The sequence below is a fragment of the Vipera berus genome (genome assembly GCF_964194415.1).
Source record: "Vipera berus genome assembly, chromosome: 2".
Lineage (NCBI taxonomy): Eukaryota > Metazoa > Chordata > Lepidosauria > Squamata > Viperidae > Vipera > Vipera berus.
This window is the reverse complement of record NC_138203.1, coordinates 183,232,087-183,246,051: the sequence shown is the minus strand read 5'-3', so window position 1 is coordinate 183,246,051 and position 13,965 is coordinate 183,232,087. Positions and strand designations below refer to the sequence as shown.

Below are 13,965 nucleotides of genomic sequence, written 5' to 3'. Positions count from 1 at the left end.
ACACTGAGGTTAGCTGAGCCTCCCCCCATGCTCTCTCCCCCCAACACACAGTGACAACAAACCCTCCATCCTACCACACCATGTACAACCCATGAACAGAGTTCTTTCTGTCTCTTCTATCATGAAGACTGAAAGCTTTTCTCCAAGTGTTCTTTCCCTGTCAATGGAAAGAACATGCTGTCAATTCATTAGTTGCCCTAGTTGTAGAAAGCTGTTTTAAAGAGTATTTACTTGCTAACTGGCACGCTGAGTTTAAAATCCTAGTTTCAATTAATCTGCTCAGGTTTTTTTGTAAACTGTTAAAAGATTATATCCAGAAAATATCAGTACACTATACGTATGTATTTCCCAGTTGATGGATTCAGGGCCATAGCAATAGCATTTAGATTTATATATTGCCCCAGAATGCTTTACAGCATTCTCTGGATGGTTTACAATATCAACATTATTTGCATATTGCCTCCAAAAGTCTGAGTCCTCATTTTACTGACCTCAGAAGGATGGAAGGCTGAATCAGCCTTGGGCCAGTCAGAGTTTGAGACCCATTGGGACTGAACTCCAGGCTGTGGGCAGAGTTTGCCTGCAGTACTGCATTCTAAAATAGGTACTGATAGGTACTGATTTGATTAGGTACCCTAATTTTTATAGGGATAGCATAAACATCCTTGAGCAGAGTATGCCAAAACTAATCACTACTGTCCTTTTAATTGGCATGAAATGCTATATGTGGCCAGGCATGATTATGACTAGTTACTTTTTTCCTTCTCTTATTAAAAAGCATCATATGAAAGTCTCAGGTAACCGAGGCCATGATGACCAGCAAAGGCCAATAACTATGAGTCCATGTGATGCAAATCAAGGCATATGAAAGTTTGCGACTTGGTCACATTACAATGTCAACTTTTTACTTTTGCACATTAGTATATAACTATATTGTTATATGGAACAACAAATCTATCTAATCGGCAAAACCAAAGTTAAAATTTCATTATTTTTTCATCACCAGCACAAAATCCGGAAGTGATATCCAAATAAAAAACAATATTCTCCTCTTTGAATATATTTATATCTTCTTGCTGTTGAAATAATATGTATTTCTATTTGCACTTAATAACCTTTATAAACTATCACCATTTATATTAACAAAATTCATTGCATTTTTTCAAATTCTTTAACTTTAAAGAGAAAATATTTTTTTCATTCATTTTACAACACTAAGCTTTTCCTTAAAAACATTTCTAAAATTAAAACATTCTAATGCATCTTTTTTAAAAACTTCCTCTTAGCATACATACTTTAAAGTTCACTTTCAGACCAATAAAATTCCAACTAACTCCAATTAACTCATTAAATTTAGATCACTCCCTCCAAGTTACCCTCATAGAATAATTTTTCTTGTTGTATATATCCTTTTTAAAGGTCTAGATTTTTCTTTAAGCTAATAAATCTTTTCTTTAACTTTCTCTTAACATATTTTCAAATACACTTTCATTAATATTTTACAAACTTTAGGAATTACTTAAGCATTATATATAAAGAAAAAATAATTTTCAAACTTTAAATTAAGACTTTCTTTCAATTACAAATGTCAAACCAATGGAAATCTATTCTACTTCCAATTGACTCATTAACTTTAAGTCATTCCTTCCAGCTTGCCTTCATGGAATAAAATATTTTTCTTATACTGTGCTAAAAAGTGTTGGAAGTCAATGCTTTTTTCTTTCTTCCCCTGTACCTCATATTTTCTTTTCCCCTTTCTTTTTTCTTCCCTTAATTTCCTATTTTTATTTTTCTTTGTATTTTATGCATTGATAAAACAATAAAAGTTGTTTACTAAGGAAAGTTTGTGATTTGGAATGTAAGAGGACTGAATATCAAAGTGTATAAATTAGCAAATGAAATGAAAGAATATTGCCTGTACACAGTGTGAAACTAAAAGGGAAGGGAAAGATGAAATAGATCCAAGTGAAGATTGAATGATTTTTATTGAAATTGAGTAGATTTATACATGAATGGAGCAAGAGCAGGCTTAATTAGGAATGAAAGTGCTAAAATATATTAATTGCTGTGGGTTGCATATAAAAATAGGAATCCATAGAATGGTGACAGTTGCAAATTAAACTCCAGTGAATGGTGGTTATAGAAGAACTGGAGAACCGTCTCCAGTTCATGAATAGCTGGTAGGAATGAGAGTGCAAATAACATGACTGGGCCTTTCAGAAACCCAAGAAAGAATGTGTATCTATGGTTAACTTTTTTTAAAAAAAAAATGCCTGTTTTAAGTATAACAAGATTCATACATATGCATGTCAAAAGAATAAATATAAATCTAAAAGCATGACTTGTGGTTGGAAGAATGAAACTTTCCTGAGAGGGATGAGCAAAAGGTACTGGGAGTGTATGCCAGTGTATTCTCCAGGTAGAGTCAATCAAGTAAAGAAGCTCATCCCAACAACCCACTAAAACAAGCAAACACCACTATCAGATAACAGCAATATTACTGCAATTGGATGGTCATTTGAATGACAACAACAAAGGCAAGAGCAAACAACTCTCATATTTTATCCAACTGGATAGAACAAGAGAAATTGAAGATGATATAGAATTGGTTGGTGTCAATGTAACTAGGAATCTTGCCGATGGTGGACCAATGAAGAACAAAGAAAATCCAAAGCTGGAAAGAGAGAATTCAATGGAAAACTAGAAACATGGGCTATAAGAAGGTGGAGAGAAAAAGAGAAAGAAACAAAAAATACAACGGGTACAAGAAGAGGATGTAGGAGTCTGTTGAAAAAGCATTAGCAAAAAACTGAATAAAGATATGGGAATCATTTGAAACAGAGTGAAAGCTAATCTGTTACACATTATCACGGAAGGGTATGAAATTATGCTAGTGGGAAAGATGAAAACAAATCTGTGATGGAAAGGTGACATGAAAAAGCCTGTGGATAAGGAAAAATCCGTATAAGGGAATGATTGCTGCAAAAACTAAAGATAAATATAGTACAAATACAGAGAAGACTGAAGTGGGCGGCTATAACAAATCTAAATAAGTAATGTGGGTATGCTTTTCAGTGTTAACAATAACTTAAGAGTGTTAGAGGATGCTAATGTGTTTTGACTGCACTTCTGAAAACAAAAGCTATTTAATTTTATATACTGCCATCCTACAGCTTTAAACAAGCCATTTTTTGCAATAACTCAAATGATTTTTAAAAAATCTTTATTAGCAATAATCTTTTCTAAAATGTTAATACTCTGTTGACCTAAAGAAAAAAGATGTACCTGAAATTTTAACCTTTATATGAAAATATAGATTAAATAAGCAATTTTTGTATATTTGTCCTTCTCCTTAAAAAACTACTTGATAGCTTATTGATTCACTTGAACTTAAACATATGAACCTAAGGGAATCCCTCTGAGTACATATATCAATGATATAATTGTGATTAAGAATCCTCACCAGGTCTTATCTCGCAGCGATAAGGGTGGCAAAATCCAACTACTTTTCCACCCTCATCGCGTCCGCAGATAATCGCCCGGCTGCCTTGTTCAGGGTGACTCGCTCCCTACTGAACCAAGAGGTGAGGGAGGAACCCTTGCAGGGTCAAGCCGAGGAATTCGGTCAATATCTGTTGGATAAAATCGCTCGGATTCGAACCGGCCTGGACTCCAACTGGGCAGAGTTGGAAGAACAGGACATGGACAGTCTTGTCGACGTCATCTGGGAGGAATTTGATCCTGTGACTCCTAAGGAAGTGGACAGGATTATGAGGAGGTTGAGCTCCTCCACATGCTTACTGGACCCGTGCCCTTCCTGGCTGGCTTATGCGGCTCGAGAGGGGACACGAGGCTGGTTCCTGGCGGTCATCTCTGCGTCTCTGAGTGAGGGTCACTTCCCCACCGCCTTGAAGGAGGCAGTGGTGAGACCTCTCCTCAAGAAGCCCACCTTGGACCCATCCTCATTGAATAACTTTCGTCCAGTCTCCAATCTTCGCTTCCTTGCGAAGGTTGTTGAGAGCGTGGTGGTGCATCAACTTCCTCAAGTCCTGGATGAAGCGGTTTATCTAGACCCGTGCCAATCGGGCTTCAGGCCGGGCTACAGCACGGAGACGGCATTGGTCGCTCTGATGAATGATCTCTGGAGAGCCCGGGACAGGGGCCATTCCTCTGTCCTAGTCTTATTAGACCTTTCGGCGGCTTTTGATACCATCGACCATGGTATCTTGCTGCGGCGCCTCAGGGGACTGGGAGTGGGAGGCACGGTTCTGCGTTGGTTCTCCTCCTTTCTCCAGGGTCGCTCGCAGTCGGTGCTGGCAGGGGGACAGAGGTCGACCCCGAGGCCTCTCGTTTGCGGAGTCCCTCAGGGGTCGGTCCTCTCGGCTCTCCTGTTCAACATCTACATGAAACCGCTGGGTGAGATCATTTGTAGCTTTGGAGTAGGGTACCATCAGTATGCTGATGACACCCAGCTTTTCATCTCAACTCCAAACAGCATCAGTGATGCCCTCGACGTGATGTCCCGCTGCCTGAAAGCGGTCCGGGAATGGATGGGGAGGAACAGGCTTCAACTGAACCCGGACAAGACTGAATGGCTGTACGTACCAGCAAGCCAGGATACTCAGAGCATCCCACCCCTTAACATCGGGGATGAGTTACTACCCCCTGTTGATAGGGCCCGCAACCTGGGTGTCCTCCTAGACTCGCAGCTATCCCTGGAAGATCACATAGGAGCTGTGACCAAGGGGGCCTTCTCCCGGGTTCGACTGGTGCGCCAACTACGACCTTATCTGGACCTGGATGCCTTACGTACAGTCACCCATGCCCTTGTGACCTCTCGCCTAGACTACTGTAACGCTCTCTACATGGGGCTGCCCTTGAGATCCACTCGGAAGCTTCAACTGGTGCAAAGTGCGGCGGCACGGACACTTTTGGGGGCCTCCCAATACTCCCATATCACACCTCTCCTCCGTGAGCTGCACTGGCTTCCGGTTGCCTTCCGAGTGAAATTCAAGGTGCTAACAATGACATACAAAGCCCTACATGGCATGGGTCCGGACTACCTACGGGAGCACCTTCTGCCAATGTCAACACCCCACCGTCCTGTGCGCTCCCACAGAGAGGGCCTCCTCAGGGTGCCACCGCTCAAGGAATGTCGGCTGGTGGCCCCCAGGGGGAGGGCATTCTCAGTGGGTGCGCCAGCCCTCTGGAACTGCTTGCCAACTGAAATCTGGATGGCCCCCGACCTCCGCACCTTCCGGCGCGACTTAAAAACTTACCTGTTCCAGCAGTCCGGCCTGGCCTGATAGCTCTAATTGGGATCCCAGTTTGTTTTGACTATTGTTTTTCAGTATTGTTTCAATCTGTATACCTACCTTACTCTGTACACCGCCCCGAGTCCCTCGGGAGAAGGGCGGTTTATAAAAATAAATAAATAAATAAATAAATAATATCAACTTTCACAACATCTGGTTGCTGTGAAAGTTGATATGGTTCACTTTCTGTATTTATCTTAGCAATTGTTTTTTAAAATTTATTTTAAGATTCTTTTTTCCAGAGTCACTTGTTGAGATAGATAGCCATGCAAATTGAATGGATGAACAAATGAATGAATGAATCTGCTTTCTCCATAAATCCACTTGCATTTAAAAAAATGTCTTTAAACAAAATGCTTTCCTGTGTCCTAAAGAAAAGAGGTGCTCAGTGCCTTGATGGGGCAGTCACAGATTGTTAACTGATGGTGCATCTTCTCATAACAGGAGCCAAAACACCTACATTGAGAAGTGCTGGAAAGATGTTCAAGTGGGAGACTTTGTGCAGCTGCAATGCAATGAGGTCATTCCTGCTGATATTCTACTGCTCTACTCCTCTGATCAGAACAGAATCTGTTACTTGGAGACAGCAAATCTTGATGGTGAGACCAACCTTAAACAAAGACAAGTTGTGAAAGGCTTCTCCCATCAGGTAAGCAACTTTCCTCTCTTTCTTTGGTAGAGGAGAAGAAGATCGCCACCACCTTTAGTGATGGAAGGGTACAATTGGGCCCAGGCCTCACAATTGGGGAGAGAGGCATTCTCAGTATGTTTCAGAATTGGATTATTTCAGTCAAGATTAGGAGATTAAATCATTAAATCTACCTCCCCACCTTTTTTCCTCTGCATTTGGAACAGTTTTCTAAGCCACTGATTTTTAATACTGACGTAGAGTGCAGCAAGATAGGATCACACAACTAAACACTTAGGGAATAATTTACATCAGCCTTTGTTTGCCAAATGCATGAAGATGGGACTATTTCAGGTGCAGAATTCAATGGAATCTATGGAAAAGTGGCGTGGAGGTCTTGTAAGACAGCCTCAGGTTCTTATTCCAAGTTATAATTATTAATAGAATGGAGCAGAAGGGAGGAGAAAAGTAATCTTTACAACATATCAGCTATTAAAATATTACATAAAAGCTGGGTTTTGGAACGTAGGTTTCAAAGTTTTGCCAACACAGGAAGAGGCATGTTCTACTCCAGGCCTGCAGAGAAATTCCCAGCCTGTCAGCACATTTGTGTAGACTGTCAGATGCTTGATAAGGCTACAGTTGGACCAGGGGAGGGAGAGAGGAGGGTGAAAAAAAAACCAGGTGGTTTATTTTGCTCCAAAGTGATGAGCCAGCTTGCAGGCTGCAGTGTCAGATTGTCATCCACGCTGTGCAGATCGACCTTGATTGGTTACATCAGTGTGTACTTCCTGAGAATGAAGTTCTAAGTTTACCCCTAACTAAGACACAGTCATTAATTTCAAGCAAGCCATTAATGGTCTCCAGAGATATATCTTGAAGAGAATGTTGTGACCCACCAGTTTAAAAAATCCATTGACTTTTTTATCAATATGTAATATTCCCTTGCAGTTTTCTCTTACTCAGTTTTCTTCAGGATTTTTTTTTAAAAAAATAACTTAATTTTATTTATAATAATAAAAGAGAGAGCGCGCGAGAGAGAGGAAATTGTAAAGGAAAAGAAAAAGAAAAAAGAAAGTAAAAAAGAAAAGTAAGAATATAATAAAGAAAAAAGAAATATAGAAAGAAGTGACTTCCAACCCTATCACAAGTATAAATAAATAACCTTAGTAACATTTCACCCCTATATATAGACACATATAGTATTGTGTTTTTATTCAAATGCATTGAAGGGACTTCAGACCCAATTTAAAACCACTTATTTCAGGAGAAAACTAAAGCTTCATCCACCCACTGGAAATGTGCATTTTTTAATTAAATTCAGTGAAATATGAAAAAAATTGATTATCAATATTAGCCTTAATTCAGATTTAAGCCTGATTGGCCAGAAATAATAGGCATTTTAATATCCTTATTCTCGTGTTAAAAAATTTTTTCAGAAGCAGTATAATAAATATTTCCTTTTATCTATTTTATATATAAATCCATTTATGAAACATTTTTTTAATTTTGGAAGACATATTATTTACGTTATAGAGTGATTTCTCAAATACATTAATGATAGGTCCTGGTTAAACATAAAAAAGATAAAGTCAGCATCATGTACACATCAAACATAAAGTATTTTTAAATGTTTCTTTTTTAAGTGCTACATATTTAATCTTTTCTAGCCTCACCTGTGTTGTACTTCCCCCATTATGTTGCATACCAGATTCATTGAATTTCAACCTTTGTAATAATGGACACTGGAGTCCAATAAATCTAGATTCCACCAACTTGGGGTAGGTTGGATTAATTCATTGGTTTCACTCAGCTACTGTTATATTACAATAAGTACTTGAATGGGGTTACATTTTAGATTCATTCATACCATATTAATCCGCAGTTATCATTTTTAGCCATTGAAGAAATGTTGCGACAACTCTTAAAAACCGACAAAAAAATATCCATAAATCACTAATTTTGTTTTGTTTTGTTTTTACAGAATACTGAATTTGAGCCAGAATTGTTCCAAAATATCATTGTTTGTGAAAAACCTAACAATGATCTCAACAGATTTACAGGCTACATGTAAGTTACTGCAGTTTTGGTTTTTACCATTCAATCACTATTATCATAGCCAGTAGAGAAAAGTAACAAAATATGTATGTGTCATGATTTTGCAACACATTTTATTAATTATCATTGTAGTTAGTAAAGGATGCTATGTTATTATGTTATGTTATGATTGTATTCTATTTGAAATATTTTAAGATATTGCAAACAATTTATATAACTACGGTATTATTGCAGGCTTTCCAAGCATGCATATAGTCCAGAAATGAAATATTCAACAATATTTTTGCTATATTTGTTCTTCTTCACTGAGGATTAGACTGTTAGTGCTGCTGATGTCCTTCTGCAGAGAACTTTGTGTTTGGCTTTAGCACTTTAGGAATAAAATTTATTTTATCCTCTACCAAAGTATCCTTATAAAGTGGGAGCAATTGTCATTGTTCAAGTATGGAATTAGATGGATTTGTACGAGGAGCTTTCTTCAGAAAGAATTTGAATGGGCTCAGGAGCTCTGCAGTGGCTTCTATATCAGAATCAGGGAGTCAGTGATGGCACCAAAGGACTATTTTGCAACCTCATTTCAAAGAGATGCAGTATATAAGGAAGTCAACCACATTTCTGAAATTCTGCTCTCTTCAGCTTAAAATTCTCTTAGGTCCTCCTCTTTCCAAAAATGCAAATGTGGGGGACAATTAATGAAATGTTTGTCTCAACCATTTCCATCCTCAATTTCCTTTCATAATAAGATATACCCAAAGAGCTGTAATTGTATTAATCTTCCATAAACTCAGGAGTGTATATCATTTTTATTCCAAAGGATGCAATCTTTTATCTGTGCCTCTCTGGCTGTTTCCTGACAGCAATATCCAGGAAAAGATAAATAAATAAATAAATAATAAAAGATAACTGAGACTTGGATACACTCAACCTCGTTTGCTCTTTGTGTTTACAATGGGTGAATTACTAAAGAGGGCCCATGAGCTTTCCAAAAATATATTCACCAATCAAGTTAATCCATCCAACTCCCAACATGATATATAAACTAGTGGAAAGTGTACTGATAAGTTATTCCATAGCACACTGAATGTTTTTATATTCTAAAAATGAACTAATACAACTGCTTTCTATAATGCCCCAACTAAACACTGCAAGTTATCCAGAACATATTCTAGTTGCTAGCTATCTGTAGTTAATTTTTCTGACTCATGGAGTCATTGGGTTTATACAGCCCATGTGATATGAAACTAGTACTACTGAGCCCAGAATATTTAAATATGCAAACAAATGTCAATTCCCAACCATTGGTAAATGTAAAGCAAAACTGCTGGGTGTGTCTCATTATTGCTGATCCTAGAAACTCTTATGGCATCCCAGTATCAGGATCATCTGAAGATGGGCTGTAATTCTTTTGTTTCTATGGATATTTACCTTCATTTTTATTGAAGCCAAGCACTTGAAAATTGGGAGTGTTCCAAGCCTCACTGAATGTTATTGCTGATGAGGACTTTCTTTAGGTCTGAGGCCCATCCTTTATCAGTTCCTTTTTTAATGGAAAATTACAGCTGAGATTTCCTACATTAAAAGCATATATTCAATGCATTGAACTGTAAAATGCAATCAGTCACTCCCTAATCTTTCCCATAGTTATTTTTTCAAGTATGTAGATAGTGGTTAGGCGGAAGGATTGGCATAAGAGACGAAGCAAGCTGTAGTTTGCACAAATTCACCCAAACTGTCATTTGTAGGATCACATTGCTAAAATTCAATGGCCAAACACTAGTAGAGCAGTTTTCTACCAATTTCTAATTTGAAATTTTAAACAAATTAAGTATTGACTTGAGGGGAGAGGAAGAGGAGAGGGGAGAAGAGGAAGGAAAGGGAAGGGAAGGGAAGCGAAGGGAAGGGAAGGGAAGGGAAGATAAGGGAAGGGAAGGAAAGGAAAGGAAAGGAAAGGAAAGGAAAGGAAAGGAAAGGAAAGGAAAGGAAAGGAAAGGAAAGGAAAGGAAAGGAAAGGAAAGGAAAGGAAAGGAAAGGAAAGGAAAGGAAAGCTTGAAAGATAGGTCATAGGGGCAAAAAAGAAGGATTTTGAGGCTTTTTTTTCCCCAGACAAAAGACAGATGGTTGTTTTTAAATAGCCTTTGAGCATTAAGTATGAAGACTCCAATCAAGCGCCTGAAAGCATTTCACCATGTACACAGATTTATCTGCAGTGGCAAGGACATCCTTTCTTAAACGCTGCTGGCAAAATATACCCAATGTATTGAATTTCCACTGCTGACACTTTGATAGAACAGAAAGTCAGAAGAGCCTCCAAGACCCTTGAACCCTTGTATTAACAGAATCTATTGTGTGAAATTAAATAATGTGTTGTGTCAAAACATTACATGATGATCTGTAGGAGCCTAGGGCACCGGACATCAGAGAAATCGTCTTTTCTGTAATGTAAATTCTCGGCCTTTTAACACTGGTTTGAAGCCTCAGCATGGTAGTGAGCCCCTGCCGTACTTTGTACCATCAGTGAGCCTCAAAACATAATCACCCGTGTTCATGACATTAGTAGTGTATTATTTAGCACTGAGAGAACAAGAAAAAAATATATGAAGAAAACAACACACACCTTTCTTCTTTGCAGGGAACAGCCTGATTGCACACGAATTGGGCTTGACAATGAAAGCCTTCTTCTTCGTGGTTGCATAATAAGGAATACAGAAGTTGCAATAGGAATTGTTATCTATGCAGGTAATTATTGGATTATTATTTTTCATACAGCTACAGATTGATACTAGGGTCGCAAAGAGTTCTTTCCCCCAGGACTTTTTGTGCAATGTAAAACTTGTTTTGCCTCTAGCACTTTCTCTGTAAAATGCAGAACTGAGGAATCTACCTCTACCAATTGTCTTTTTCTTACCAGCTCCTACCCTTTATTATTTTGGATAACTTTCAAACTGAGTAATAATTTTATAAAACTCGAAACTGTCTATGTTACCATTCATAGTTTATTTCTGAGAAATATATTCTTGCTTAATGCATCCCTTTGGTGAGTTATACCTTGCTTCTTGAAGGTCAGCTTTATGGTTTAATAGAAGAAGAAATGCTGCATTATACAGTACATACAAGAAACCAACTTGTGGCCTTTGATGGCATTCTTCATAGAGCAGGAGGATTGTGCTATTTCTGTAAACTACTCTAGAAATGCTTATTGAAGATCGCTATAAAAGCAGCACTTAATCAAGATGTGTAAAATGGAAAGGAAAGAAAGGTTATGGTGTGTTCCATTAGTGACTGAATATAGGTAAATGATTATACTATCCAGAGAGAAGAATGCATTGTCAAGAATGGTTTTTAAAATAATGGGTTCTGAAACTCTTCAAATTCTTAGAATGGCAAAGGGGAAAGTTGCACTCTCAACCAATCTGAAGAGTTGTCTTCACCTTGTATTTTGAATATAAAATCTCCATCCCAAGTCCTCAAGAACTGCTTAAACTAATGAGGTTTGCTCTGAATAACTTGGCTTCTGACTGAAATGTCAGCGTGCACTTTTTTTAGTTTGTATAAAAATGTTGTAGTTGCTGTGCTGATAACAGTAAAACTATCACTCAGGAAAGAGGCATTTGGAACTAATTTCTATCCTGTCATTTTAAATGCTGTAGCAGCTTTTGACTTTAAAACACTGGTATAAACCTAGCAGTAACTCTTGGGAATATTTTTATTTTCCTAGTAAATCGCTTTTTAAAATTTCTTTTCTTTGATGCCAGAGGTGTTCACACAACACGTATTGCTCATGAGCAATGAAAAGTGGAAACTTCAAATCACAATGATAATACTGGTTTTGTTTTCATATTGTATTTCTTTAGAAATGTTCTAGGCCACCCAACTCTGCAATAACCCTGAATAGCTTATAGTAAAAACCATACAAATATCATTAAAAACCCAAGTGCCAGAATAAAAATAACCATTAAATAGCACTTAGCAATAGCAATGTCTATGGAGATTCTCAGTCATCCAGTTCATAGTTATCCCAAAGATGCTTTTTTTCCCCCAAGGCAACTGGAGTTTCTTGTTTTTCTTTGAAAACATTTTGCTTCTCATCCAAGAAGCTTCTTCAGCTCTGACTGGATGGTGGGGAATGGAAAGATTTATACTTCTTGCAGACAGCTGTTCATTTGCATTCTTTTAGCAAGTCGTTAATGCTACCTGGAGGCTTATCTGTGTCTTCAGGATCACCTGAGTGGTGCAAAGGTGCGTGGAGCCTTCTTGGAACTGTTGAAAGGACTGTATTGTAGACCGGAGATAGATGATGTCATAACCCTCCCCCTCTGTTGAGAGATGGCTGTTCAGTTTTGACATAGATGGCCTCTTTGACTCCTCTTTCAAACCAGCTGTCCTCTCTGTCCAAAATGTGGGCTTTGCTGTCTTCAAAAGAGTGGCCTTTGTCTTTTAAATGCAGATGGACTGCTAAATCTAGTCCTGATGGGTTTGTTCTCCTATGTTGTGCCATATGTTTATAAAGTTGTTGTTTTGTTTCTGAAATGTACAGATCTGCACATGGCTCACTGCATTGTACCGCTTGTACCACTTTGCTCAGTTTGTGTCTGTTGTTGCCTTGAGAGAGAAAAAATCATCTTTGGGAGAGCAATAGCAATGGCACTTAAATGCCATTTAAGTGCTTTACAGTGCTCTGTGAGCAGTTTAAAAAGTCAGCCTATTGCCCCCAACAATCTGGGTCTTCATTTTACTGACCTCAGAAGGATGGAAGGCTGAGTCAGCCTTGGGCCAGTCAGAGTTAGCCTGCAATACTACATTATAACCTTTGTGCCACCAGGGCTCCTAATAACATTCAAATACATAGGACTCATCACCTACACTCTAACCCAGGACTGTCAAACTGCTGGCCCGATGGCAGATGCGTCATGTCGAAACTGCACCCACCCCATTGGCGGCAATGGAAAAAAGTTGCGATATGTTGCAACACATCACGTGACATTGCGAGTTTGACGCCCCTGCTCTAACCGAAGTCCTGGGGAAAGAGCCAATTTTTAAGGTTCTTTTGGCTCAGATGGGACCAAGTCCATCTGGCATGATGCTCCAGGTGGCAGGGGTTGCAACAGAAAAGGCATGCCTCCTAGATCCCATCAGGTGGAGCTGCTTAATGCATGGGACATTGAGCATGTTGAATATGCCTAGTTGTGCAAGCCAGACAAAAACTACAGAAAATACATAGTCTTTTAAATAATCAGTCCCTATGTAGTGAAATTCCTTGGTTACAACTTCTCCTGAAATGGGAACCATTAGATTCCAATTTACTCTGTGTTTCTTTCTGGCCTGCTGTTTTGTTGGTACTTCAGATTCACTTTGGAAAGAACTAAACAGCATTAAAATTATTCACTGCTGGATCTAACTTATTGGACTTTCTTTATGTTCACCCAGAACATGCACTAGTAGATTCTCATTAAGTCACTCTGGCAACTGTGAAACAGTCAAACTTACTTAGAAATCAGTCGGCCATCTAATTAGGTTTTAAGGCATTAAAGTACTCTGCATTTTCTGGCTCCAGTTGAAATTCATTGTGAATAAGAACTTCAGCTAACCACTTTCCATTTGCAAATAATCCCCAACAGACTTTAAATTTAACCTATGATTTCTCCACATTGTTCTCATTATCTGTAGTCTCAAGCACATTCAGAATGATGTTGTCTGTACGACTATAGCTTTTGAGTTTTAGACAGCTATGCACAAAGACTGCTGGCCATGTACTCATTTTTTTAAAACCAGCCAGTTGCTGCATGCATTGTCGCCAAAACTGCATTAGGTTGTTCTACCTGCATAGAAAGAGGAACAATGGCATGCTTAGTATTCTTCACACGTGCACACACACATAGATTTTGGCACACTGCTCACGCACTTGTTCACATTTATTTTTTACATCCACTGACCGTATTGTGAGATATTTTTCCCAGTTGCCTGCTA

At 38.5% G+C, this 13,965-nt stretch overlaps 1 protein-coding gene across 1 annotated transcript in view; it reads left to right on the top strand.

Moving 5' to 3' along the window:
• LOC308662879 (phospholipid-transporting ATPase VB-like) overlaps window positions 1-13,965 on the top strand; it is a gene marked incomplete at both ends in the record, with an annotated part of 51,217 nt that overhangs the window by 16,712 nt on the left and 20,540 nt on the right. The window contains 3 exons of the mRNA XM_081319022.1: window positions 5,760-5,964; window positions 7,928-8,013; window positions 10,631-10,737. Of these exons, the coding sequence (XP_081175148.1) occupies window positions 5,760-5,964; window positions 7,928-8,013; window positions 10,631-10,737 (398 nt within the window). The remainder of the gene's footprint in view (window positions 1-5,759; window positions 5,965-7,927; window positions 8,014-10,630; window positions 10,738-13,965) is intronic.